The sequence below is a fragment of the Scophthalmus maximus genome, chromosome 3 (genome assembly GCF_022379125.1).
Source record: "Scophthalmus maximus strain ysfricsl-2021 chromosome 3, ASM2237912v1, whole genome shotgun sequence".
Taxonomy (NCBI): Eukaryota; Metazoa; Chordata; class Actinopteri; order Pleuronectiformes; family Scophthalmidae; genus Scophthalmus; species Scophthalmus maximus.
In genome coordinates, this window is record NC_061517.1 from 22,391,515 (window position 1) to 22,418,421 (window position 26,907).

A 26,907-nucleotide genomic window follows, 5' to 3' on the forward strand; every position below is an offset into this window, starting at 1 on the left:
GGGCCTGAAATGAAGGAAAAAGCCCCTCAAAATGAAAGACCATGCTCTAGAATAAAGATAAGAAAGGAACTCCTTGCAGAGGTCTGAAGAGTCAAGCGATCGTGAGCACTAACAGAAAACAAGTAGCTTTTGGAGGCATGAGGAATTTGGTGATTCAATAAACACACTACCAGGGTCAGCTGGTAAGGGCCTGTTCCCATACTTCTAGTGTTGGAGGATCATTCATACCTCTTCCAGCCAACCAGCTGAGAAAGAACATTTAAACACAGAAGGCCTCCGTTGTGGTTCAGATCAGCTCTAGTATTCTCAGGCAAACAACTAAGCAATAGCGCAATCCAAATGTTTGTTGAATATTTTGAAATTCTGCCACCACCTCACAGAATTGTACTTTTAAATTTTGCACGGATCAAAACGGTGTCGTGTTACTTTGGTTACTTTGAAGAATATATTTAGATAAAACACATATAAACTACAAATTAGGTCCAACTGGTGAGACACGCTGTCAACATGCCTTCACTGCTCACTATTTTCAAATAAGGATAGGTGGAAATTTGAGGTCTATTGCCTGACACACAAGCTGTTAGACTTTTATCAAATATTTCTTGATTATTTTTTTGATTTTAAAAATATCCAGATTTTTACAATTCATTTCAAGTTCAAAAATAAAATAATATGCCCACCGAACAGCAAACATCTTAAACTAATTTCAGACCAAACAACCTGTAGAGAAACGCAAAACAAAAATTAAGGTGGACTGGTGGTAACAGGTTCACCTCTCCTGTTGACTCAACTAAAGTGAATCTCCGCATCTAATCTGTGTGAATGTGCTGTTTTGTCAACATGTACTGACTAAACTATTAAGGTTTTATCCCCATGACAAAAGATCTGGGGAGTTTTTGGAACAGCAGCATCTTAGACAAACACACACAAACAAATCCACTGAAAGCCCATTTGTTTCAGATGGGAAATCAGCCTGCTGTAGTCATGTGGGTCTGCCATCCATGGATGAGTGCTGGAAATTGACGCGAGGGGAGGGTGGTCAGCGTGCTGAATATGGCCTTTGTATTCGTGAAGCTTTTCCCAGAAAAAGGCCATTGTTGACCAGTTCTTTGACCCCTGCAGCTCTGACCTGACAGAATCTCATATGCTGCCTCAGAACAATGTTCAGTATTCTGATCATTCAGACCATGATGATTACATGGTCATTCTGATAACGTGGTCTCATTTGTGAGTGCATAGACTTGAATGCATATTGTATTCTACTACACTACTCTGCAGTCCTATGTATATCATTGTTTGTATCTTTGTTAGGAATATGGACTTGTTTTACTGACTGTGTGCTGCTGACTGGGCATGGCTTGTGGTTCACTCACCCCTCTCTAGTTCTCCCACACACCTAAGCTGCACATCCTGTCAAGACCTCAAAGACATAAGGAGCAGTTTAACCACCAACTCTTATATTGCCATTGTCTGCCACACTCAGCCAGGCACCCCTGCCTCACATTCATGTTGGATCACCTGCGTGCCTCTAACCATGCTATAGAAAATGATTATATACTGTTGTACATTATAGTACACTGTGGTCAAATGTATTATATTATAATGAAATACTATAAAACACTGTTATATTATATTATGTTATATTATATATATGTTAACAAACACACTGACATTATAGCAAATGATGTAGTCATATCCTGTACTATGTACTAAAGTGCAATTGTTTGCATTAAGTATAAATGAGTACAAAATATGATTGTCGTGGAATTTTGTCTATCCTCCCCGAGAAATTCTTGGTGCCTGAGAAAGCAAGGCCACATATGGCAAGCCAAAACAATCAGAGAGCAGGTGAAGTCTCTCTAGAGGTGTCATAGTTGGGGGCAGATGACAACATTACTCTAAGCTAAATATGGAACGAGATATGGAGACTGTCATGGGACACCAAACACTGAACCTGTTGATCTGTGTAGCGAACCGTAAGTCTCCTCAATATTGAGCTCTTATAATAACTACTTCTGCTTAAGACATCCACGGTTTCGATCTTCATGAATCAGCATCCACTCCATCCTTCACGAACAGGATTCCAATATAACAAGACGGGTAAGTGCAAATTTAGAGTTTTAATCTTTAATTGCCTTGCCTAGTCTGTTTGACCGAATCATAAATTACCTTTGAGAAAAAATAGCTAAAGCTAAAGGAAGTCTGAATTGGACTGTGAAAATGAAATTAAGATGCATAAACTTAGTTAGTTAAAAGTTAGTTAAAGGAGTTGGAAATACATAATAAGTTTGAGCTGAAGTACGACATTTGGTTGTTGTTTAACCACACTGGGTTGAACGAGTTTATAAATTGTGATGGTGGTATGCTCTGGTGGAGATTTTGAGGACGCCAGCAATGTATGCATTCCCCTATGTGAGGGCTTAGTTTGCGGGTTAAGCATATGCTATGCTCAGCGTAGACCGAGGGAGACATCCCGGGTATCTAAAAGATGGCACCTCAGTACAGCCAGTAACACTGGTGAGGCGCTACGCCCGGCCGAAAAAAAAACGTTCGGTTCCATATTTTAATTTATTTTTTTCTTTTCGTTAAGATCCTAAACGGAGGCCCAGGGTTAGATGTGGCACCTGCACTCCACCCACAGGAGTAAAACCTAGGTTTCCAAGTTTTGTTGAGAGGCACCACAGAGAACGTATTAGGGAAGCTTGTTAATGTTAAAAGTGGATGCAGCAGCACTATTTACTATGGAGAAATTTATGTTGTTTGTGATGAAGGCCTTTGTTGTTTGTCATAATTGTGCATGCAATGAATGTGAAAGTATGGGGACTCATCAATCCACAGAAGAGATTAATGGTGCACTGCAAAGAAACACACACATAGATAAGAAGTGCGACCGAAGCATGATTCATGTATAGAAAGAGAGGATAACATTGTTCATGCCTTGTGGTCCATTGATGTGTTGGATGTATGCGTGAGACTGAGAAACGTGAGATGAAGTTTCAAATGTGATGTGAAAGATAAAATGCCTAAGTGCTAAAGTATTAATGACGTCACAGAACAGAGGAGGAGGACAGAGGAGGAGGACCGTGAGGCTCGGCCAATGGGAGCACAATCCTCAGGCTGCTGCATCAGTGTGGCAGAGAGAGACCTGCTCAAAGGAGAGGGGGAGAACTTAACCCAGGGTTAGGAAATTGAATGTGTATTTTTGTGAGCGAGTGTCCTGAAGGATGTAAACAGCTGATTGATGAAGCCATAACATGCTCTCTGAGAGAGAGAGAACTCAGTTTTTTTAACCCAATGAAGAAGAGTCTGGGATTTCAAATACGTTTCATTACTGTTAATTATTCAAGCCTGAAAATAATGATAGACAATACCTTTAAAAAAAAATTGAATTAGCAAAATAGACACACAAACACACCGCACATACACACACACACATAGACACACACACAGTCAGCAGTGGGAAAGACATGGAATGCAAGGATTTAGATGAACATTGTAAAATATAAGCAGTTAAAATTCAACTTTCAAATGATCATTATGAAGACCCAACATTACTGTTGAAGTTAATTAAAATATATATAACCATTCCTGATGACAGAGATTAAAGAATAAAAGAGATTACATTTTTAAATCTGTTGATGATTGTTTTGCTAGACGTTGTCATAGACATGACTTTCATCTTTGCGATCATCCATTCAGCATATCGGCAAAATTTCCCACATGAGTCCCTGAGGTGTCTTCAGTGAGGCCATTTGTTTTTGTTTTTTTGGAAAACAGTTAATCTTCTTGAAAAGTACAAATATTTTGCTAATAGTACCAGGACTGCACAGTCGTTGACCTGAGTTTATTTTAATCTTCCCATTGAGAGACAGTCAGCATTTGTTTGTTTTTACATACAGTAAAGGCAGAAACATGCCTAGGGCCAGATTAGTCCAAAGACAGTTGGAGGCCTTTTCGAGCTTTGTGTGGCAGCGGTGAGAAGTGACGTGCAGTGCCCTTACAGAGGCCAAAGGTCAACAACAGAGAGTTGAGAGACACTGGACTGTTTTAAAGAACAAGAGGCACTGGAATATGCTATGTCTAAAAGACTGTTTGAAGCTGCCCTTCGTGCTGAGAAAGAAAAAGAGACACTGACACTTATTGCCCTGTTGCGTATTACTGGTTTCCACCTGTAGTCTTGGCATGGCAAGCTGTCTCAGAGATGTAGCCACTGTTGCTAGAATGATTTGCTCCAGTCCCACACGATTTGGTACAAGTAAAGAAAGAAAGTTCAGTGGAAACACGACCACTGACAGCCTCCATTAGATTAAAGCAGTAAGAGTAAAATTAATATTGCAATTAATATAGTCAATTGTTATTGTTGCTGTTAATAATGTTTGTATTAATAAACTTTTTTAATTATGAAAATAGATTGTTTACATATGCCAAGCTGTCAAGGCTATGAATGAGTGACAATGAGAGAATGAACTTGACCATTCTTCTATATTTCATCCGCAGTACAGAGAATGCAGCAACTGAACTAAGTCCTCAAGAGTCTTAACAGAGAGTATTACCCCAAAAGGTCACACTTCTCTGGACTGATGAGGAGATGAGTATATATGAGTGTATGATATTGTATATATATTGCATTTGTGTTGCATGTTAACAAAACTAGCAAACTAACAATGATACTAAAAACATTTCATTTACAGCTCCTCCACAGATTCCTGGAAACTTCGTGGGGTTTTCATGTTTCTATAAATTTTAAACCAGACGAATGTCTGTTAATCAAATCTTTCCATTCTCTGGAGAATGTGTCCCTGTCTCACAGGGAGAAAGAACCGTCTCAGGTGTTAAATGATAACGAGAACCGACTTAAAGGTCGAGCACACAATGAAGTGGTAAGGGGCATGAAGAGGCTTGACAAGACTGATTATAACTGTCATAGCTGTGTTGGAGTGATTTTCTCGTGAAAATGATCCACAGAGGAGCAGTCAGAGAAATGCAAAGGTCAGATTCCAACTGAAGAGAAGGAGAATGAGTATAAATCACATACACACTCTGAAGAAACCCCAATAACCAATATACAGTAGTAATTCATGTGAACAATTAAAATGCAATTTCTGCTATCCATTTTGCTTTTCTAACATCCAGATTCCCCCAACAGGAATATTTTTGTCTCATATTAATCACAACAGATGGAAAGGAGTATATATATATTTAAATATATATATATATATATCACTGTTTGATTCTGTTTTACTAGACTTAATGATTAATGGATCCCTTAATTGATTATTTGAATAGTACCCTTAATTGATGTCTTGATTGGTAAATAATCAGCATGTGATAATAAAGAGCAACGAGAGCTATGAGTATTGAGGATGTGATGATCCATATGAATAAAGATCCAAATGAATAAAATAATGAATACATTTTGACACATCACGAATGAAGACATCTTCAAGACGAGAGTGGCTACTGGGGTTTAAAAATTCACCAGTCAGCTCCAACAGGACCATCAAGAAAGTGTCCAATGCCTATTGATTGAATTTGCTAAGATTTCGAATATTATGCATTAATTTATCTGAATAAAATCACTTTGATTTGTATTTAGGTTCACTGCCACCTTCTAATTACTGCCTTAATCCAGTTTCACTGGAGATCATTTTAAATACAAATAGTTTCACCACACATAGTTTCACCACACATATTTGATCGCATTTGGTTAATTAAGGAAAAGATAATCCTATTTTTGAACCATGTATGCCATCTGTTTTCTGTTGATGTTTCATTGTATCCCTGTATATGATGTATCATTTTTATAGAAAACGAAGTATTATTGTCGGTCACAGTCTTTTACTCTGATTAGCAGAGAGGTTTGATGTGATCTTGATGCCTGGCTATGGTCAGATGGACATTCACACCTTCGGGGGTACTGTCCTGGAGACTGGACGCTTGTGCGTTGAGGTGGGGTCCAAATTAACTGTGCTCAATGGCTTTGATTTCTGTTTGCAATTTTATTGTCTTTTCTTTGAAGTGCTTGGTGTTTCAAGACTGACACCTGTCCGGGTCCTCATCTTTATTAATGTTTGTGTGTTGAACAAGTCAACAACAGGGAGGAACTGTCATGGAATTTTGTCTATCCTCCCTAACCAAACACTGTGAACAGACATCCATGGTTTCCATCTTCCTGAATCACAATCCACTCCATTAATTATTACACTTCAGTGATGACAGTGTAGTGTCTTTTTGTTGATATATGGAATGAAAGGGGAATATGTGATTACATCTCTTTCTTTGGAATGCCAAGATAAGGGTCTCCTGATAACCCCTCACCTCACCTTTTGACCTCTCTAAGTTTTACGACTCACATAGCATATCTTGGATCAACCAGATGTTCCTACTCAAGCCAACGATGGGCCTATAAAGGTAACCCCCAAGAAGAGTCGGGAGGGTTGTCATTTTGGCCGGACACTCTCCAAGCTCTGCAGTGCTTGTAATCGATGCTGGTCTTTTTGTGATAAACCTTTATATACAATCAAGACGGTGTCGGCCGACTTCTCTTCAATACATCTTCACATCATCGATACTTAGTATACAACAACAGACTTTTTTTTACTGTTGACCTGTCACAGAAGAAAAGTGGCACAGCTCAAAACCACTGATTTTAACATGATACAGTTTATTTAATCACAGTCAAGGTGTGATATGGTAAATAGAAGCAGTCACAGGACCAGGCTGAAATCCGAAGATAAGCATTGTTTGCTCATGGGTATCTTTCAGTCCATGTTGACTGAAGACTGGACTCTTGTTTTCTCTACAGTTAAGGGGATTTCCACCAGTACTTCTTGATACTTCTGAATGGTTTGAAAGAGCAGTGCAATGCCTTGGAGAAAAATATGACCAAAAAGACAATAATAAAACACTATATTTTTTTCTTTTGGGTTGAGATTTCCCAGGGTTTTGTATTGAATAAAATAATGAAGAAAACAATTCCAATCACATATTTAAAGGCAATTGGAGAAATCCCTAAAATACACATAAAGTATTAATAAAACACATTTTGCCTATCACATGTAATCTCATCTAGTTCTGTAAGTAGTTTCATATGGCCACTGCGCTCTACTCCTATTATTCTTGCTGTTGCTTCAAAGTGGATGAAATTTAACTTTTGAAAAAAATGACAGAATCTTTCAAAGCTTAGCAATGTGAGTTAATTTTGTTTATGAGTGTAAAGTGAGGCGTTTGAGAGTTGTAACCTATTTAAGGTAAATGGGCCTCAGCAATAGATTTATCTTAGCCAACTTTTTGTTCAGCTGCACGGTGGTGTAGTGGTTAGCACCTTCGCCTCACAGCAAGAAGGTTCTGGGTTCGACTCCCGGTTCAACCAGGGCCTTTCTGTGTGGAGTTTGCATGTTCTCCCCGTGTATGTGTGGGTTCTCTCCGGGTTCTCCGGCTTCCTCCCACAGTCCAAAGACATGCAGAATGGGGTTAGGTTCATTGGAAACTCTAAATTGACCGTAGGTGTGAATGTGAGAGTGAATGGTTGTCCGTCTCTGTGTGTGGCCCTGTGATAGGCTGGCAACCTGTCCAGGGTGTACCCCGCCTCTCGCCCAATGTTAGCTGGGATTGGCTCCAGCGACCCCCCGCGACCCTTAAATGGATAAAGCGGTAGACGATGAATGAATGAACTTTTTGTTCAGCAAACCAAACAAAGCTTGGTGAATTTTAATTTTTCACTAAGTTCTCAAGAACAGGGGGTCCTTTAGGTTTCTGGGGGAAAAGAACACTCTACTTCCTGCTTCTCATATTTGTTCACTTTTAAACCTTTGATGACTTCCATTAGCTTTAGAACCTCTTTTTGCAACCTCTGATGCTGCAACTTCTTATGACATAAGTATGTCTTCATATCTAAATTATGTCTGAACTTTTTAAATAAATGGATGAGGTCTCTTTAAGGGGGACCTTGCCGTAATATATAATATATTTGGAAGTTATTAAAACAGTGGGTCAAACATTATATGACAGAATTTCTTTAAAGAAAATAAAAAAAGTAAGACAGTCAGGATATTATCCGTTTAACAGTCGAGTACCACAGACATGCTAATCCCTTTGGGGATATTGCATGAATATAATACATATTTCTCACAAGGGTGGACCAGCTGTCACTTTCTTAACATTGTGCACAGCCCATAAATAGGCAACACCCTTTAGTGGCCACACAGCACACGATGATCCATGTAAAGCCTGCAAAGAACTGCTAGAAGTGCACTAATGTTCATGACATTAACTGTAAAGAAAGGAAGAATAGGCTGCTGTCCGACTGTCACTGAATAGACCATAAAAAAGACAAGGCATATAAGTATATGTTTTTAATGTATCCGTTGTGTCCTCTGTCCAGTTTCTCTGCTGCATGAAGGAGTAAGGAAACATGAGTTTGAGTGCTGCATTCAGGTACTCCTGGTGATTTCAAGAGTAGCAAATGGAAAGGGAAACGAAATTGCCTGTGAAAAAAAGGAAATTGCATGCGAGGGAAAGTCTTATTGACATCATAGTATGTCACAGCACAGCACACATGAGGCAGTGTTCATGTCCTCCAAGGCACTCCAATCAATATGAAACACAGTTTCATTTGGCTTTTACACCATTAAGTGTATCAAAAGTAAACACTATAAAATAGCTTGATAGCAGTAGTATTGGCTATAGCAAGCATCATATTGGCTTTAATGAAATGCTGCATGAACTCAGATATTTATTGCTGGCTTTACATTTCTGTTGTTAAGATGAAAATGTCAAGAATGAGAGTTTACAAACTAATCAGATCCAGAATGTTGCATATACAAAACCATAAAGTAGTAAATTCCACAACCAGCTCTTCAGACCTTCAGTTTATTTACATTTACTATATAATACTGGAGAAATCAGACAAAGCCAGCATTTTTTAAATATGTAAGGATTTTGTTAAGCCAAAGTTTTCGGGGATTTGTAATAAAAACTTTCCAGTGTGATTTTAGAACATCAAATATGGAGAAGGATGGAGGATGGATTCATTTACAGGGATACACACTAACACACACATATACACTTGATAATTAGACTGACATAATTACATTGTTATTAGTTAATCAGGTGGAAATGGAGCTAGTTTTAAATAGTTCATACACAGTGAAATAGTCTAGTCATGTGGTTGCCAACATAAGAGATCAGAGGAATAATCCAAGGGATTGTGAGATGATTGAAGGTGTAGGGTAAGAAATGGGGGAAAAATACACACCTTGTGATGTTTTATTGAATATTTTTGTAACTCAGATATAGACATGTGAATCAAGGAGTCCCAATTAGACCATGTTGATTTTCAAGCTTAGGAACCACTGGTTTAAAATTTCACAATGCATTGTATTTTACAAAGTCCTGCTGTGAAAACGTAACTATAGTGACTGTCTGTCAAATCAATATAGTGGAGCAAAAAGTCCAATGGCTACTCCCTCTGGAATGTGGCAGAGTATGTGGTGGAATATAAGGTTCCAAATACAAATATCTCAGAATTGTAGAGTAAAGTAATTGAATACATGTACATTTCGTTCAGTGCACTCAAGGCTTCCGAGAAGTCCGAGAAGTCGGAGGATTGTAAATTCCGCATTAGTTGGTGGTCAGGACGAATGAAGCGTGAGTCACGTGACCAGTTTTCCTACCCCCCCCCCCCCGTGGAATACCTTGAACGCCTCATAGAGCGCAGTCCATTGGGCAGAAAGACGGAACCGCAGCCCGGACCGGAGGACGTGACAGAGACGAGTCCACTCGAAAAGAACACAAAAGAGGAAAAGCGTCTCATATAAAAAAAACAACAACGTTATAAAGTCGCAGAACTTTGCGAGAGGGTTTTGTTTCCGGGTCTGCAAGCGCGGAGGGAGCTGGTTCACTGCGTTTGTTGACTCGAGTCGCACTTTAAATGCATTGGATCCGGTGACAGCTTGGACACGGGCTCAGCGAGAGACACGGCGGACATGGTGAGTGTATATCAGTCTCTTGTGCGCTCAGTTGCTTCTGTGTAAGAGACAACTTCCACAGGCAAAAGAGAGACAAGGAGAGTCAACTTGGGCAGGGAGCCCGATCTGCGGGCTAAGTTCCGTAAGGTGAACAAATGGGGCACGGGACATGGCATCTGCTGTCAACTGTAACGTCTTCCATTAAATGAAGACCATTTATGACTGTTAATGATTACGACTATCTGTGCCAGGTCAGGTCAGGTCAGGTCAGGTCTTCCCCCATGGAAGGAGATAAATATATATAAACACAACTTCAATAGATAACAACACAAACAAAAGCACACATTAAAAAAATAAGACAAAATCATGATGCTTGGCTGCACATTGTTCATATAGAGCACTTTACATTGTTCATATAGAGCACTAATGGAGTAGGATATAACTTTAAGTGGTAGGACTAGAAGTGAAGTGATGGATGAGACCGATGGATGTTATTTCTATATTATTTATCAAATTAATCAAATGAATTCAAAATAAAAAGTTATCGTCTCTCCTGGATTCCTCTCTTGTATTTTGTATGAAGTTATGATTAAAGGACCGTGACACAATGGATGAAAAACACAAGATTATTACACTGTAACAAACAGCACGTTCAAATAAGATGAAGTACCTCACATGCTACACTTAAATGAACAAGCTATAATATGATGCCAGTTAGGTTAATGCAGGCAGGATGTAGGGAGTGAGGGAAGGAAGGAAGGAAATTAGGAAGGTGGGGTACTGGAAGGGGTAATAGTCCCTTGTGTTAAGACAAAGCCGTCTGAATACAGACCATTGTTCAGCTGCTATTTGGTATTTGGTATCAGCTTTTAACATTTGTCCATAAGATGCAGGTTTAACAATTCTCTGCCCGGCTCACAAGCCTACCGTGAACCTGTACATACATACAGTACAGGATGTCGGTCATGATAGTCTTCACAGGAAATGACTGAATTATGAACAGAATCAAGATGTTGAGAGTATCGGTATCCTGTTCCTGTTAACCTCTGAGATTCTGGCTTCCTCTCATGGCTCATGGGCAAAAGGTGAAGGAGGGACTTGTCCGGATACTAATTACTCCAAGGTCAAACTACTCTTACTCAGGCCGTTGCTGCTGAGTCCTGGCCCCCGTTAGCTGCCTTGTCTTCACTGTAGACACAGAGGTCATTTTTAAGAATTTAATCTCCATGACTTTAGGAAAACCTGTCCTCCTTCAATGTATTCGTTTCATGTCTCGTAGATTCATGTTCCTCTCTAATGTACTTTGTTGTTCTATGACATGGTTAAAAAACATTTATTTTAGTTACAGAGATATAAATTAATGTACTCTTGCTTTAATCCACTTGAAAAACATACCACAGGGGTATAACTAAAATTCACTGCAAGATTATTGCTGTTTATAAAACAGCTACACAGTCTGATCTATATCCTGGCATTTGACACAATTTATTGCTGATTAATTGAAAATGAACTAGCAACACCATGCTGTCAGCAACTACAAAACAACAGCAGTGAAAAAATCCTGGCGCCGCCCATTTCTATATCAGTAAAGACATGTGAGTGTAGGTTGCATTTTTTCAAGTTGGCAGTCTGTGTGGAAAAGCTGTAAAATGTTTATTTGACTACCTTTTGAAAACATTTTAAACATTTAACATGAAGAAAATACAGATATGATCATCAGATTTTAAAAAGGAGCTAATAACAATATTATACAGTCAAAATCTATGCCATAAGTAGCACTAAAGTAAGGTGAAGGCACTTTAGTGCTAATTTCATTCATTTTAAAGAAAGGAAAAAAAAAAATTGTCAAAATTAGAAAAACTCTCCAGACATTTATGCATGAATTTCTCTTTAAGCATCAAAACATGTATTTGCATTCAAAAACAGGTTGACGCATAGCCTTCTTTAATTAACCCCCACCATGTGTTTTCATCATTTTTGTTTGCTGAAGATCTCCTTATTGAATTCCCACAGGCAAAGTAGGAAACAGCGATCTATGTTAAAGCTACAGGGAAAGGAGCTGTATGTCATCAAAAGTTCAAAACTGAGACTTCAGTAAGGGCTTGCACGAGGTGCTAGTTATTGACCAAATCCTTGTTTTTGGGGAGATTAAAGGCATATGTCTGGTTTAATCTAGGCTTAGTTTTAAGAGTTGAATTCACTAGGTACTGCAAAACTAGGCTGGCCTCTTCCTATTTGACTGCTGGCAATGACTGGTCATGCTAACTGCCCTCATTAATTTATTTCCTCTGTTCTCCCTGTAAGACAAAATGCATCACATCCTGTGTGCTTGGGAATTTCTCTCAAGAGACACTGACACTGGGTTACCAATATGTATCTCTGTTTCACTAAAGTCCAAATAATGTAAGCACCTAAATGAATGTGGAAACAGTGTCCAGATGAATCGTGTAAACGTGCCATGTGTGTTGACTGGACAGGAGAATGGGAAGAGCCGCCTTCAGCAGACCAAGGAGGAGGTGGAGGAGGTGAAGGACATCATGCTAGACAACTTAAACAAGGCTGAAGAGAGATCTGGCAAACTGGGCGAACTGGAGGACAGGGCTGATATGCTGTTGGCAAAGGTAGGCAGCAGGAGTTCAGAGAAGCTCTCTAAGTGGAAAAAAATCAACACTATCTTATTTTAAGTCTCTGGGCTATATGGATTTGGTGAACGACTGCATCAAATGGCACAAACACACCGTTTCCACAGGCATCTAGGGATTGATGCTAGGAACTGTCATATTGATGTCTTTAAATACACCTTAGTTGGAGCTGGAGAGGAAAACAAATGTACAATTTACTTCCTGGTTGTGTTTTATGGTGCTATTTTTAGAAAGGTATTTCCTATTGTTTCCTAACATGAATGAAGTGAGCTGGTCTCCCTGGGTATGACAGAGTGAGTCCAGGACATACCACGAGACAAACGTCCGGAGGTCAAAAAGCGGGTCACATCATTCCCACATTGCCCATCCCACATAGCCACATATGTTCAGACTTATAAAACCGTGCGTAGGCACACCTGTGCCAGTTCTCCATTTATAAATCACAGATCACCTACAAGTGTGCGTACGTAAATCAGCCTCATATGCCGCCCCGTACACGCCCATTTTTTAACCATTAACATCAGTGCAAATCACCTCATGGATGCTGATCTGTATATTAATGAGCCTGGCATCCAATTGTTCCTTCATTTCGACAGGTGAGAAAAGAACAAGCTCTACCTGTAGGGCAGGATTCAGTATGTCTGTTAATACCTTCTCAGTGTCTCAGGGCAAAGGGAAAGTTTCTCTGTGTTATGTGCTGCTGTTGAGGAAGTAAAAGGAGTTGGTCACCGGAGCGAGAGAAAAAAAATTGGGAGCACTGTGCGTGATGCATAAATATTCATAATCGTTCTTCTCACATTTACTTTCTACAATCTGACTTCAATTCACTACCTCACCATCTGTGTCGCCTGTTCCCCTTGTCTCCATAATGTGCATACGCCGTTCGCATGGGTCAGAGTTTGCACATTCTCCCATCAAGTTTTTTTTTTAATATAATAATAATGATAATAAATTTCATTTATTGAGCACTTTTCATTGCTAAAAGCAATCTCAAAGTGCTAATAGATCTGAGATATGAGGAAAATTACTCCTCACTTGATTTCTAACGTCAGTAAACATTTTCCTGAGAAGTTTATGGATCAATCTCTAGTTTTAAGTTTTATTCAATACAGCATGATGTTCATTGTAAATTGTGGTCCCATTTAGAGTAAAATAGATGCTAAAGCACTGTAGCGTGGATACAGCCTGATTGATAGCTGGTCTGTCCAATGCATGGTTGCAGTAGTCAGTGGGCACCCTTAATTCTACGTCCGGTACAAAAAATGACCAAAACTCGAGCCTTCAAAAAATGGCAGTTCACAAACCATTGCGTTATGTAGCGGTAGGTTGATACTTGGTTTTAAACCATGCAAAAACTGTTGGAGGTAGCAAGAAAATCTGTACTCACTACACATTGTCTGAATACTATATCACCTTTAATTTGTTATGGAAATCTTGTTTGCGAGCAGGTGATTATTTACACATCCAGTAGTTATGGGGAAAAAACATTGAACATTATTTATAATTACTAGTATAATATTCACACTTCCTTTAGTAAAAACTTCCTGCTTTTCTCTCCAGTGGCTAATATCTTACTCGTCAACTGATAAATGCTCCACTATTCACTTACTTACTTACTTACTTAAAACTAAAAGAACAGTCTAACACAGGCTACGGGGACTGTGTGAAAATGATGTGATCTGCTTATTGACCCGTGGCCACTGGCCAGACCAGTCATGTGATCTATTGTTAATATAAAGATACTGAATATAATTGTTTAAAGAAAGGCAAAGCAGGGAATGTCTGAAAGATGTTTTTACTCTAAATGTACTCTTGATAGTGATATACTGTTAATACAAAAGTACAAAATTTCCTCTGAAATTCAGTCCAGTGTTCATGACAGATAAAGAAGTAGTAAGTATCAGACTAAACTGGTATATTGACGTATAAAATGTATTTTCTGCATTGGATGTGTTCTAAGTAGGCTTTGGAAATTAGTTTGCCAGCTTTGGCCGTATGCTGTTGTATCTTGGCAAATTTATCAGACATGTAAAGCAGGTTTTTTGCACAATATAATGTAACCTCTTCGTCATTTTTTCTTCCACAGAGTAAAGCTTTTGAAAAGACCTCCAACCAGGTGAAGCAACAGAAAAGATGGGAGAACAAGAAGATGAAAGTGGTGTTTATTGGCATCGGTGTGGTAACAGCAGTCATCATTATCGGACTTATAATCTTTGCTATTGTTGGATAGCGTATGAGGACAGCAGCCCCTGCTCAAAAGGAAAGTAAGATATTGGGACTTAGGGACAAAGCTAAAATGGCCAGGAAAAGAGTCCAAACTCTGGGACTTTATCATCTTGCCTGAAATGCTCATTCTAAGATATTTCTCTGATTAGAGATATTTATGTTTTCAATCTATATGGTACCACTGATTGCTTGTTTGCTTCCTTTCTTTATTATAACTTTTCCAAAGTCATGTCTCTGTGTGGCCTACATGGGAAGGATGTCTTGGAACACCATCACACCATGGAAGTCTTTTAAAGTCCATTGTAAAACCAGTCCATTACTCTCCCTGTAAAAACTAATTTTATATTTTGAGGTTCTTAAAAAATTTGAGCTGAATAAAAAGTTAGCTGGCATCAGAATTATGAATTATGACGTCATTAGGCTGCTACTTTGTAAAATGTTCTTGTTCAGGATTCTTCATGTTCCAGAACACCCTCACAGGAAAAGCTATCATCACTAAACCATAGATAGAACCCATGTCACCTGACGAGTTAATCAATGATTTGTGGAGAGACAAGCTAGAGGACAAAACAGAACAGATGACAATTGTTTTCGAATGTAAAATCTTCAGCTGTTAAAAATCAAATGTTCACAAAGTTGCCTGCATCATTAAAATATGTTTTTTTTTAAACCTGAATGATCGAGTGGTTGTTCATGTTATTTAGAAAAAAACACACTGATTCTCCTGATCTGTAACTGCTCTGTACATCAATTACATGTGTAAGATGTACATAGATAACAGATTCTTGTCTAAAACCGTTCATATTTTAGATTTCCTGTCAAAAATCAAACCTTACACACTGTGCACAAACGTTGGGTTGATACAAACCTATATTCAAACCAGTAACTTCTAGCCATAATTCAGATGGAGCAAATATCAAAGATCCTACATTTTCCCAAATAATGGTTTAGCAACATAGAAGAAAGTGTGACAAGAAAGTTTAGGCCTGGAACTTTCACTAATAAATTCTAATATTTCTAATTAATTGCATTCAAAATTTAGCAAAGAATATAGAATGAACCCTTGTGGGCAATGTTTTTACTTCAAATAAATATGCAGAGCAGGGAAAAGACTGTTCCACTTATAAAGAATATTGTGTAATAAGTTTATGTACAGACATTTCACATTAACACACGTCTACTGTTTACTACGGTTGACAGTTTGAAATTCCTGAAAACTGATCTGAATCATATATTGATAAAACACTTTGAAAAAGAGGTGCAGACAGTCTTAGATAATAGCCACATTGCCAGAACCACAACTGTCAGTCTTTGCTGTTTGTAAATGTAAACCTCATGAAGAGAGTGCTCTCAACATGAAGATATATGTATACTGTTCATGGACATTTAATGAAGGAATTTGACAATTGTAAATCCAGTGTGACTGGAAACACAGGCCTATTGAGTCACTCAGATTTCAGCCCACCACTTTCTCATGTGTGCGTCAGCTTCACAGTTACAAAAACATTCATACCCACATCCATACCGATGCCTGTGGTTCAGCTCCACTGTAACTTTTTCTGTTGAAGTGACTAATAAACAAAGCCATCTATTGCCGCCTAGTACGACATTATTCTGTTGATAAAAAACATTTGACCTTTCCACCCTGAATGTGACGCCAGAGAAAAAAAATGGCTGCTGTGTGAATATAGTGAATTGCATGAGCGAGGAGGCTGAGGAAGTAGACCTGAGGCCAACAGAGCCTAAGGAGGAAAGCAAAACACATTTCATAAGTTCAAGTTTCACCTGTGGCAGTCGAAATTAGATAGAAAGTGGTTTATTAACGTTATAATTGCACACTTCTTCAGATGGGGTACAGACCACCTCAGTTGCCATTTTTGCACCACAGTGCCAATGCCTCCGTCCCAGCTGGACTCTGCACTGTCTGACAGCATTGCAGTTGCTTAGAAGAAAAATGAGGAGGGTATTTTAAATGTTACAACCTACAATGGGCATCACAGTGCCAACATCTCTGAGCACCTGGTCACCTGGTGAGCAAGTATTGGTAACTGTGCTCCAGAAACCCCCCACACAGAGGTCTTCCTGGGTGGTGAGACGCAAATGCCAGCACCTGATACATCTAGACACAACTGTACAAGACAGAGACTATCCACTGCAGCAAGAAATGCCAGACCCAACTCCTGGCATTTCATGACACCTGTTGTGTTAGCCCACGACTCACCAGCAGAGACTCCCACTCACAGAACCAAGTCTTGGAGAGCCGTACTTTAAGATCTGAACTGCATAGAAAAGAAATAACATCTGAGAAATTAAAAGAATTGTGAGAATAAATAGTAAAAAATAGAAAATGAAAAGTAAATAATGACAATGCTGTTACAGGTATTGTTCTATGAAAAAAGAAGGCAGCCTATGATGGTATAATATTTTGAGGCGTAGTTTCGAGCACTTTAAAGTGAGAACTTAAGGAATATTAATAAGATAAGTAACAGAAAGCTGCTGCTCTCAAATCAAACCAAAGAGCAGCTTGACAAGCCACAATTCCACTGGGAAAATATTTTTCTTGGCCTGATGAAACTAAGATTGAAAGATTTGGGAAGACCATGCAGCACTACACATGGTCGAGAAAGGAAATTCAAAAACATAAAACATTATCTGAACAGTTGGCAAAATGATTTTTTCAAGTTAGTAAGGGTCTGTGTATTGTTTCTTACTTCCCCTGACTCAGTTATTGTCAGTTTCTTATTGGTGCATGTATAGAAAGCCAAAAAATTCACCCTGCTATTATCAGCGATCAAGAAAGTGGTCAACAGTGGCCCCTGCAGACTGGAAGCTTCCTGCTACCAAGTGTCATAAAACAATAGTTTAATTTGCAACTGAATGAGAACTCACCTGAGCTGGGAAATGCGTGTGTACGTATCCCTCAATGACTCGTTTTGATTCTAAGCAATATTTTCTTCCAAAAACCCTAAGAGATGACCTGTTTCTGTGTCTATTGTAATTACGTTTCATGACTAAAATTAGCACTTTTGTTGATTATTTGCACATCAAATTTGAGTAAACATACAATTCAAACAAGCGTTTATCTGTAAACATTTCAAATAAACATTAAAATTATATTCGGTGGTGGGGGGGAAAATAGGTTACGTAGCTCGTGGGACCCGGAAGTGACCTCAACAAGCGCTTCCTGCATCAAGACTGGCAAGATGGCGGCGGACACGCAGGTTTGTGTGGCTGGTTCTTTAATAATGTAACCTTCCGCTTACACGTTATGAGAAGCGTGTACACGTACACGGTGGTGTCTTTAATACCGCTTTTTCAACACGCTGGTGTTTTTCGGCGTCCACCGAGAAATTCAGACGGGCAAATTTCACCAACAGCTAGCTAGCAGCCTGTTAGCTCAGTGCTACGTAGCCTCATTGTGACTGGCAGACTGAGCTGCTGCAGCAGCCAGAGACAGGCTGACCCACCTCAAAGAGGACTGGTCTCCGAGCGTCAGGAGGCGAGCTGAAGCTGTGGGTGGTACCGTTTAGTAAACTAACGCGTCAGGGGCTTTAACTCACCGTCATTGACTTGAGTTTGTACGAATTTCCTTAAGCAGTTAAACGGACATGCGTCTTTTGTGATGATGATGATGATGATGAGTTACATAAGCTACGTCCTCCATAAGTCATGAATACTAAAAAGTGAACGGACATTAAATAGATTATACACAACTCAGCGTTGAAAATGCAAATGGACAGTGTTAACTTTGTTGAATATCCCTTTGTTGACCACCACTTAATTAATTGTTGACCGGCATACAGTGCAGTATGTTTTTTTCGATACAAATAAATTTAAATACATTATAAAAATAAACTTCCACGGGCCGTCGGTTAGCTCACCTAGTAGCACCGGCGCCCCGTGTGTGAAGGCTTGAGTCCTCCTGCTGCGGCTGTGGTTGTGTCCTATCATGAAAGGCTTAAAAAAATTGGCCAAGAAATAACACTTCCACAAAGAAGCACCCCCCCCCCCCCCCCCAATTCTCTCCCTTCCCCTCCCAGAACAATCTTAGGCAAAACTTAAAGGTAAAACATTTAAACCCATTCTTATTGGATTACAGTCCTGGGTCCAGCACGGATCCAACTGCTAAATGTAAAATGTTGGATTTTGTGTGAGAGGAAAAAAAGTAAAGCCGCAACAATTAATGGATTTGTAGTCGAATACCAGGTTAATCGCCAACTAATTTGATAATCGATTAATTGGTTCAAGTAGTTTTTTATGAAAAAAAGTAAAACATTTCTATGATTTCTTCCTCTTAAATGTGAAAATTTTCTAGTTTCTTTGCTCCTCTATGACGGTAAACTAAATATTTTTGGTGTGTGGTCAAAACAAAACATCAGTTTGGGAAACATGATCGACATTTTCACTATTTTATGACATTTCTTGGAATCAAATAGTTTATTAACGGAAAAAATGATCAACAGTTTACTCGATAATGAGAAGAATCGTTAGTTGCTGCCCCTTTAAAGCCCCTTTCTGTTAAGTTGGTTACGGGTAGGTCCTACATGAGTGCAGTGCAGAAACATAGTTGAACAAGCTGGCGTTCTGTCTGATGATACTAGTAATACATTAGCTAACTCAAAAATAACAGGAGAGTTGATTTCATCTGGGTTTTTTTTGCATCTGATCTTTTGATAGACTATTAAACCACATTTTCCCCATTGTTTGGCATTTATCAGTGGTATAAACAGTGGTATAAACAACAAGAGTGAATTGTGAATTGATTTAATTTAAAATCACATCAAAGTATCTTCATTTTCTGCAGTTTCCAGTGTGATACAGAAGTCTCCTTATTAAATGATTGATACTCTTTGTAATGTTTTGCTTACAGGTTTGACAAATACACTGCCCGATCTTCACCTTAAAGGTCCCAAGTTTGAATTGATAAACATGTAACTAGAACAGAGATGATCACTATATTTATTAATTTACATCAGCCAATCATTTAAGACATTCCTCAAGTAAAAATGAAAAATAATTTCCCCTAGTTTCCAGACATAAGCATGAGGTGATGGGCCTTAGTGAAGATGTCACTGCGGCCATTTACGTCATTGAAGTTATTAGACCAGTTATCATAGTAACTGTGACTACTTCTTCAGGTTTCAGACACGCTGAAGAAATTTGCTGTAAAAGTGACCACATCCAGTGTGAAAGAGCGCAAGGAGATATTCGGAGAGCTGAAACTGTGTCTAAAGGGCAAAGGTGAGGGATTTTGTCTTATTTACTTTTCAACACTGTTGTTAAAAATGCATGCTATAATCATCACTAATGGTTCTTCAAAACACCTTTTTTTTTTTTTTTTTTTTAGAGTTACCAGAGTCTGCCATCAAAGGACTATGCAAGCTCTTCTGTCTCACACCACACAGATATCGGTAAGTTTATGTAGTAACTTTTCACCTGCAATAAAACTACACATGACACAGTTAAATGCTCCCGTTAAAGGTTTAGTTTAAATGTTTACCAAGATTTTTCACTTTATTGGGACCACCTTGGAAAAATTTGTTAAAAAAGTTAAATGGATGCTTCCACACGCATTAACACACTGATGTGAAAGACAGAACTGCTCCTGATGCTGCACCAAGGACACACTCTTGAGGAGCCAGGGTTTTTACCTAGGAATCTTTGGTTACTTGGCGGCCCCTTTACCTCTTAGATTCACCTCCTTTGAACTATTCAGTCCAAATGAATGCAGTGCAACAGTCTAGCAACAACTGGACTCATTCTCATTGGACTGCATGAGTTTGTGCTAAAGATTTATTTGCAGTTCTTAGTGCTATTGAATTGTAGTACACAGGGAGGTGTTTTATTTGATATCATTCATATAAATGGCCGGGACAAAATATTCTAAACATCTGTCAGCATAAAGGACGTTTGTGCTTCTCAGGGATGCTGCATCACGCAGAGAGCTGCTCTCTGTCATTGCCCAGCTGGCTGAGAGTCAGCCTGACATACTGGTGACCAGCCTCCTCCACTACCTGCTCAACAGTGGAGTCATCAGCAAAAGTGGAGAGCCAAGGTACTACTATTAACAACTGTAGCTGCATAACTGCGAAGTTTGTAGGTGCATTGTCAGCATCAATCTCTCATTTTTCCCTCTGTGTTTAGCAGGCGGTGTAAGTAATGGATATAATTCTAATGATGTGAGTGCTGGACTGGTAGCAGCAACATAAACTACATTAATACATTAACAACATTTTCAGTCTTTAATAGAATAAGAAACATTATTAACTAATTGTAACAGCAGAAAATTTAAAAAAAATGTTCATAGTTGGAACCAAATGAGGGAGTGGATGAAAAACAAACTGCTGATTAAATAAAAATAGGAGCGTGTCTTTGTTTCCATGTTATCCTTTTTTCCCTTTCTTATGCTTTTCTTGTTTCATTCACAGTAAAGGCACAGGCTCTGCTGCCTTCATTGGCTTGTCTTGGACAATCCTTTTAGTACCTGCTGTGTTTTCTGCCCCAGAAAAAAGAGAAGGACAAATCTGGAAGAAAATGGTCAGTCAAAGTTTCAGAATTCTTAAACAAAAATTACATTTAGGGCTGGGTTTTAAAAAAATCGATTTACCGATTCATGTCGATCTTAATTTCAAACATCCGATATCAAATCATTGGATCGACCTTTTAATATATGCCATTACCTGTAGCATTTGCTTTAGTATTGCGTGACTGTGCAATGACATTTGTCTTTGAGACGGTCGGATTCTGCCCGACTGAAAGACCCGTCAGGCCTGAAGGCAGATGTCTGGCAGCATTTTGGTTTTTAAAACTTTGACCCGACCCGACAATGCAGCGAATATGGTCTGTGCTGTAGAATTGATGGGGCTGTGTACATTGGCTGTTTTGTACACACGCTAAATTTAGCCTCGCAAGCAGCTCTCAAACATCCAGCTGTCGCACGCTTGCTTGGCCGAGTGATAATGTACTATCCTACTATGTTAAGCCATAAGCTGGAAGAGAAACAAATTAAAGTTCCCATATTGTCACCTTTCTGGTGTTTAATTTGAAGTTTTGAAGATATGTTTGTTTTTTTAAGCACCAAAATACATGTCAATATGGTTTTATAGCTCTCTTTAAGGAGCTTTGCAAAGAAACGAGTCTGTTTGGGCCTGTCGACTTAATGTCATGATCCTCTCTGCTGATTGGTCGACTGTTTTCTGAGTGACGCACGGCCGGCCAACGACCTCCTCTGTTTGCTGTGTGTCTGTTCACCGTGCTCAGAGCCGGCTCTGGGCGTGCTGTCACAGAGCAAGGTAGCTTCTGCCCTGGAGAAACAATCTCCCTGCTCTCCGACTACGCAAAATTCATCGGTAACCGGTGTCGCCGTGGCGGCCTGCGAGGCGGAAGAGGCCAGAGCGATCTGGTGAGGGACTCGAAGCAGCGGGCGATCCGCCCTGCCACAGCAGCAGCAGCAGCCAACACCGGTTACCAATGAATTTTGCAAAGTTAAAATAATTCAGATAAAATGCTCACTCGCGAGAATGGTTTTATGCTCGTTGATGCCGTTCTGTGCGCGTGCAGAGTAGAAATGCTCCCTTGCGAGTGTGTTTTATGCTCGCAGTGTTGATCTGCTCTCTTGTATTATATGCGTGTGTGGTTTGTACATGCGCAAGTTTTGAAACTAAACTAACGACGTAGGAGGTCCTGGGGCATCGTAAAAAAGCAGCTGCTGAATGCAGGCTGTGTATTTGTCTGTTTTGACGTTTTGATATTTTACGGTACTTAGAAAGCCCCTAGACCTTATTTATTATGGAAAAAGCTAGGAAATCTCAATTTTGACAATATGGGCCCTCTAAACTGCAGCTACCAGCACACAGGCTAAGAGTCTAATACTAAGCTCAAGGCAGCTCCTTCGTATGATTCGATGATCACACCGTTGTAACCAATCGGGCTTTAGACTGAGTTACTATTCATACACTAACACAGACACAGAAATGAATAAATGTAGACATGTAGAAATACATAAATAAATAAATGGAGAAATGGTCTTATTCATTGCAAATTATGTTTATGTATTCATTTATTTGTGTATATAATTATTTGTTTCTGCATTTATTTATACTTTATTCATTTTTTGTCCTTCATATTGACGTGGTGACCCGGCACAACTGTTCAGATCACTGCGTAAATGTAAACTTTACAGTACTTGCATTAACACCCCATACGACTGTACCGTAGAATTGCATTGTTGACTGTGTGCGGGTCACGTTAGATAAACAGTGCTTTAATGTAACTGCTTTGGGGTCAATTCTTAATGTTAACATCAATATTATAATAATGCACCACGTTAGAGAGATCCATCTTTGTAAAATTTCCTGCATTAGCTCTGTGAAAATCTCTGTCATAACCAAGCAGAATTGGTATTGAAACTGAAATATCTTTAAATGAATCGATATTCAATAAAATCAATTAGGAACCTTGTGATACGGAATTGAATCTATTCAGGAAACCAGTTGTGATGCCCAGCCCTAATTACATTGATATTATTATTATTTGTGAAAAAATGTTGGATGTTGGTGCGAAGTCATGGCCTGTTGCCCTCACACTATTTTAGGTGGAGGTTCAAAGCCTTCTTGTGGCTGAGGTTGTGGGTGGAGCCAAGACCATTGCGCAGAAATCAAGTCTGAAGAATCTAACTCGCATCTGGATGGAAGTAAGTGAATACAAACTGGTAGTGGAAGACATATATTTGTATCTTTTGGGGTTCAACGTTTGAATCACTTAACAAATCATAATGTGGCCTTTTAAAGAGATACTTAAAAATATTTATTGACTTTACTATGACTCAGTTTCATTAACTGAGAAGAAAGACATTTTGCTCACCCTAAATGACATTGATTACCTTTAAAAGACCAGGACTCCACTAGCCTATCAAAAGGGCCATTCTAATGTCATGTTCCAAGTCATTCTGTCTTTGCTGGTTTACCTTTGTACACCTGGAATGATTTTATCTGTTGTGAGCGACATGTATCTAACACTATTGCAGATAAGTCTCCTCTTCTTACTGTAAAAGCAGCCTAAACCATATATACAAAGACTCAGCATCACATCTTGTCTGTTAAACAACGAGCTTGTGATAATCCTTTTGGTTTGGGAGTTTATACTGTTGTCTTAAAAACTCGATCAGGGACCACCGCTTCTTTGGGACTGTAAAATCAAAAGACATCTATGATACTGGAAAATATATATAACCTCAACTTTACTTGAAAATCAACAGTCTGATCGTAATCTTTGAGTCTGATATAGCTGATTTTTGTGTTAAACAGAACCCTGGGATGGTTGATCAGTATGTCAGCACACTCCTGAGTCTGGACCAGAACCCTACAACTCTGGCCATGCTGGGTGTGTGTTTAGACTTCTGTACTGCTCAGAAAGACAAAGCTACAATAGAAAAGCATAAGGTGAGGGGTTTTTTTACTTTTCAGATTTGTTCCCTTTTTTTGTCATATGCTGCAAAAATAGCAGTAACATTTAACCTTATGTCTACTGTTTTTCAGAGTGCCCTGTTGGACCTGTATGTAAAATTAGTCCTTATGAGCAAGACAAAACCACAACAGCACATTTTGGACAAAAGCAGCCCCTTACTGCGTCATGTGTCCCACTCTGAATTCAAGGAAGTGCTGCTCCCTACCCTGCAGAAGACTATGCTTCGCAGTCCAGAGAACGCCATGCAGAGTGAGGCTCTTTGAGTTTCTGTTGATTGTGTTTAATACTTGTGTGCTTAATGCTCGGATAGCTCTCAGATAGTGGATTTAAACATAATCTGGTCTCTTTCCAGCCATTTCCTGTCTGCTGTCCGCTGTGACCCTGGACCTCAGCCAGTATGCCGTTGATATCGGAAAGGCCATCGCGAGTAAGGCCTTCACAGATTTGTATTTGTTTTGTGGAACGCCATTAAAAAATGAATTGTCTTTGTGCAAATAGCTACCATAAAGTTGTCATTTGCTGCAAGGGAAATAACAATTACCAATACGCTAGGTACTCAATTTAGAACAATTTTTAATATATTTTTGTGATATGGTCGGTCTGTGTTTCAGGCCAGCTGAAAGCCAATAATGCACAGCTGATGGATGAGGCGGTCCAGGCCATGCAGAACCTGGCTCAGCAGTGCAGCGACCCCACAGCAGTGCAGGGCATCGTCACACATCTCTTCAAGATCCTCGGAGGTGAAAAAAATATATGAGAATGAAATATTGGGTCAGTCTTGTTTGGGTTTTGCTCACCTAAAGCACAATTCTTGTTGTTTGCAGGGTCTGAGGGAAAGCTCTCAGTTGTTGCCCAGAAGATGAGTGTGTTGTCAGGTAAGAGGTCTATCCATGCGGTAGAAATGCAAAGAGGCAAGAGATTTTTCAACTTGAAAATTATCATCTTCTTGTTGTAGGGATTGCCAGCTGCAGCCACCATGCTGTGTCAGGAACTTCGAGCCAGACTCTCAGCTCTGCAGTCACTGTGATGTTCATCCCTTATTTACAACAAGAAGGTACCACTGTTTTTTTCATTTATTCCTCTCTTCTCTGCCAGAATCTTAAACAGATTTACTAACTTTATGAAAATAAGAGTTAGAGATTGTATTGCAATTTTATGCCTTAGGGCTAGAAATTATAATTAAATACAGAAGGTCATGTTTCAGTTTAGTACTAAATTTTTTTCTGTTTTTTTTTAGTTCATGAAGGCACTTTGGTGCATGCAGTGTCTGTGCTCTCCCATTGGAGTAGTCGCCTAACAATAGAAGTTCCCACCGCTCTCTTGGACTGGATGAAGAAAGCTTTCACTCTCAAGACATCCACCTCTCTGGTTCGACACGCCTACCTTCAGGCCATGCTGGGGGCCTTTAAAGGTCAGTCACACCAGGGACATTAGGCTACGTGTCAAATGTCCAGATCCAGATCCATAATGTAAAGTCCAATCACCTTTCTTTTCCCTGGTGTTTAGGTGACACCTTGGCCCAGGCCTCGGAACTCTTGCCTTTGCTTCTTCAAACGGTGGAGAAGGCAGTGGCCCAAAACTCCCAGCATGCTCTGCTTGCAGAAGGTGTGGCAGCGTCTGTTCTTTTGAGTAGGCTGGCTCTTCTGGAAACACAGACTGGTGAGGCTCATGTTTTAACAATTGCTTTTTAATTTTTTTTTCATTAATTCAAAGACTGTTGATGAACTTAGTGTAAAGGAGGATTGGAAGTGATAAGGATTTTTGTCTTTTCTTTTGTCTCTGCAGAGGCTAAATTCACCAGCTTCTGGAACGTGATCTTGGATGAGAAGAAGACACTATTCACTACAGAGAAGTTCCTCTCCCAGGCCAGTGAGGAAAGTAAGTACATTTTTTTCTTAATATCATCATTGACCAAGAACATGATTGGTTTGAAAATGTGAAGACATAAAATTATGTCTCATATTTGTCTATTGCACTCTATCTAGCTCTGCTCACAGAACTGTTGCTCTGTGAAAGGCTTTTCTTGGACCACGCCCACAGACTCAACAGCAGCAAATCACAGTGAGTCTTTCCTATTAACCCTGAAAATGTCTTAAAGCGCTTACAGACTAATGACAAATTAAAAGTAAAACCTGAAAAATGAGTAGAGGAACAGAATGACAATGCCCACATGCATAAAGGATGAGTGATAGCTCAATGGGTTGATGAGTATCAAAATAATGTAAATCATATGCTATGACCTGCGCAGTCACCTGGAGTCTCATTTTATACACGGGGCGTACGCACAAAACGGGGCTGGAAACGTGCGTATGCCACTTCCCCTCGCAAAGGTTGTGACTTGTAAAAGCAAACTTGATGGGAGAATGTGCGCACCTGTAAGCAAACACTGACCCATGCGTACGGCGTACGCACATTCTGGAGACAAGGGGAATGGGCGACACAGATGGCGAGGTAGTGAACTGAAGTCAGATTGTAGAAAGTAAATGTGAGAAGAACGACTATAAGTATTGATGTCTCATACAGCGTGCGCAATATTTTTTGTCTCACTCCAGTGATTAACTCCTTTTACTTCCTCAACAGCAGCACATAACAAACACACACACACA

The 26,907-nt window shown here is 39.4% G+C and overlaps 2 protein-coding genes across 2 annotated transcripts in view; both read left to right on the forward strand.

Moving 5' to 3' along the window:
• The first annotated feature begins 9,683 nt into the window (after positions 1 to 9,683).
• Positions 9,684 to 15,512, forward strand: vamp5 (vesicle-associated membrane protein 5). Its single transcript, XM_035640726.2, has 3 exons — positions 9,684 to 9,989; positions 12,446 to 12,589; positions 14,697 to 15,512. The coding sequence occupies exons 1-3, from the start codon at positions 9,987 to 9,989 to the stop codon at positions 14,838 to 14,840; spliced, it is 291 nt and encodes a 96-aa protein (XP_035496619.1). The 5' UTR covers positions 9,684 to 9,986; the 3' UTR covers positions 14,841 to 15,512.
• A 2,512-nt stretch (positions 15,513 to 18,024) lies between these two features.
• gcn1 (GCN1 activator of EIF2AK4) overlaps positions 18,025 to 26,907 on the forward strand; it is a 35,384-nt gene continuing 26,501 nt past the window's right edge. Inside the window, exons 1-16 of the mRNA XM_035639868.2 lie at positions 18,025 to 18,057; positions 19,975 to 20,077; positions 20,184 to 20,247; positions 20,760 to 20,891; positions 21,265 to 21,373; positions 23,430 to 23,528; positions 24,142 to 24,276; positions 24,373 to 24,550; positions 24,654 to 24,728; positions 24,913 to 25,041; positions 25,126 to 25,176; positions 25,257 to 25,355; positions 25,539 to 25,712; positions 25,808 to 25,960; positions 26,087 to 26,179; positions 26,287 to 26,362. Coding sequence (XP_035495761.2) covers positions 18,040 to 18,057; positions 19,975 to 20,077; positions 20,184 to 20,247; positions 20,760 to 20,891; positions 21,265 to 21,373; positions 23,430 to 23,528; positions 24,142 to 24,276; positions 24,373 to 24,550; positions 24,654 to 24,728; positions 24,913 to 25,041; positions 25,126 to 25,176; positions 25,257 to 25,355; positions 25,539 to 25,712; positions 25,808 to 25,960; positions 26,087 to 26,179; positions 26,287 to 26,362 — 1,688 coding nt within the window. The 5' untranslated portion in view covers positions 18,025 to 18,039. The remainder of the gene's footprint in view (positions 18,058 to 19,974; positions 20,078 to 20,183; positions 20,248 to 20,759; positions 20,892 to 21,264; positions 21,374 to 23,429; positions 23,529 to 24,141; positions 24,277 to 24,372; positions 24,551 to 24,653; positions 24,729 to 24,912; positions 25,042 to 25,125; positions 25,177 to 25,256; positions 25,356 to 25,538; positions 25,713 to 25,807; positions 25,961 to 26,086; positions 26,180 to 26,286; positions 26,363 to 26,907) is intronic.

What these genes read in the sequence shown, in the direction of transcription:
- vamp5 (XM_035640726.2), top strand. An exon ending in CTGATATGCTGTTGGCAAAG is followed by an intron (nt 12,590 to 14,696) that starts GTAGGCAGCAGG and finishes TTTCTTCCACAG; the next exon opens with AGTAAAGCTTTTGAAAAGAC.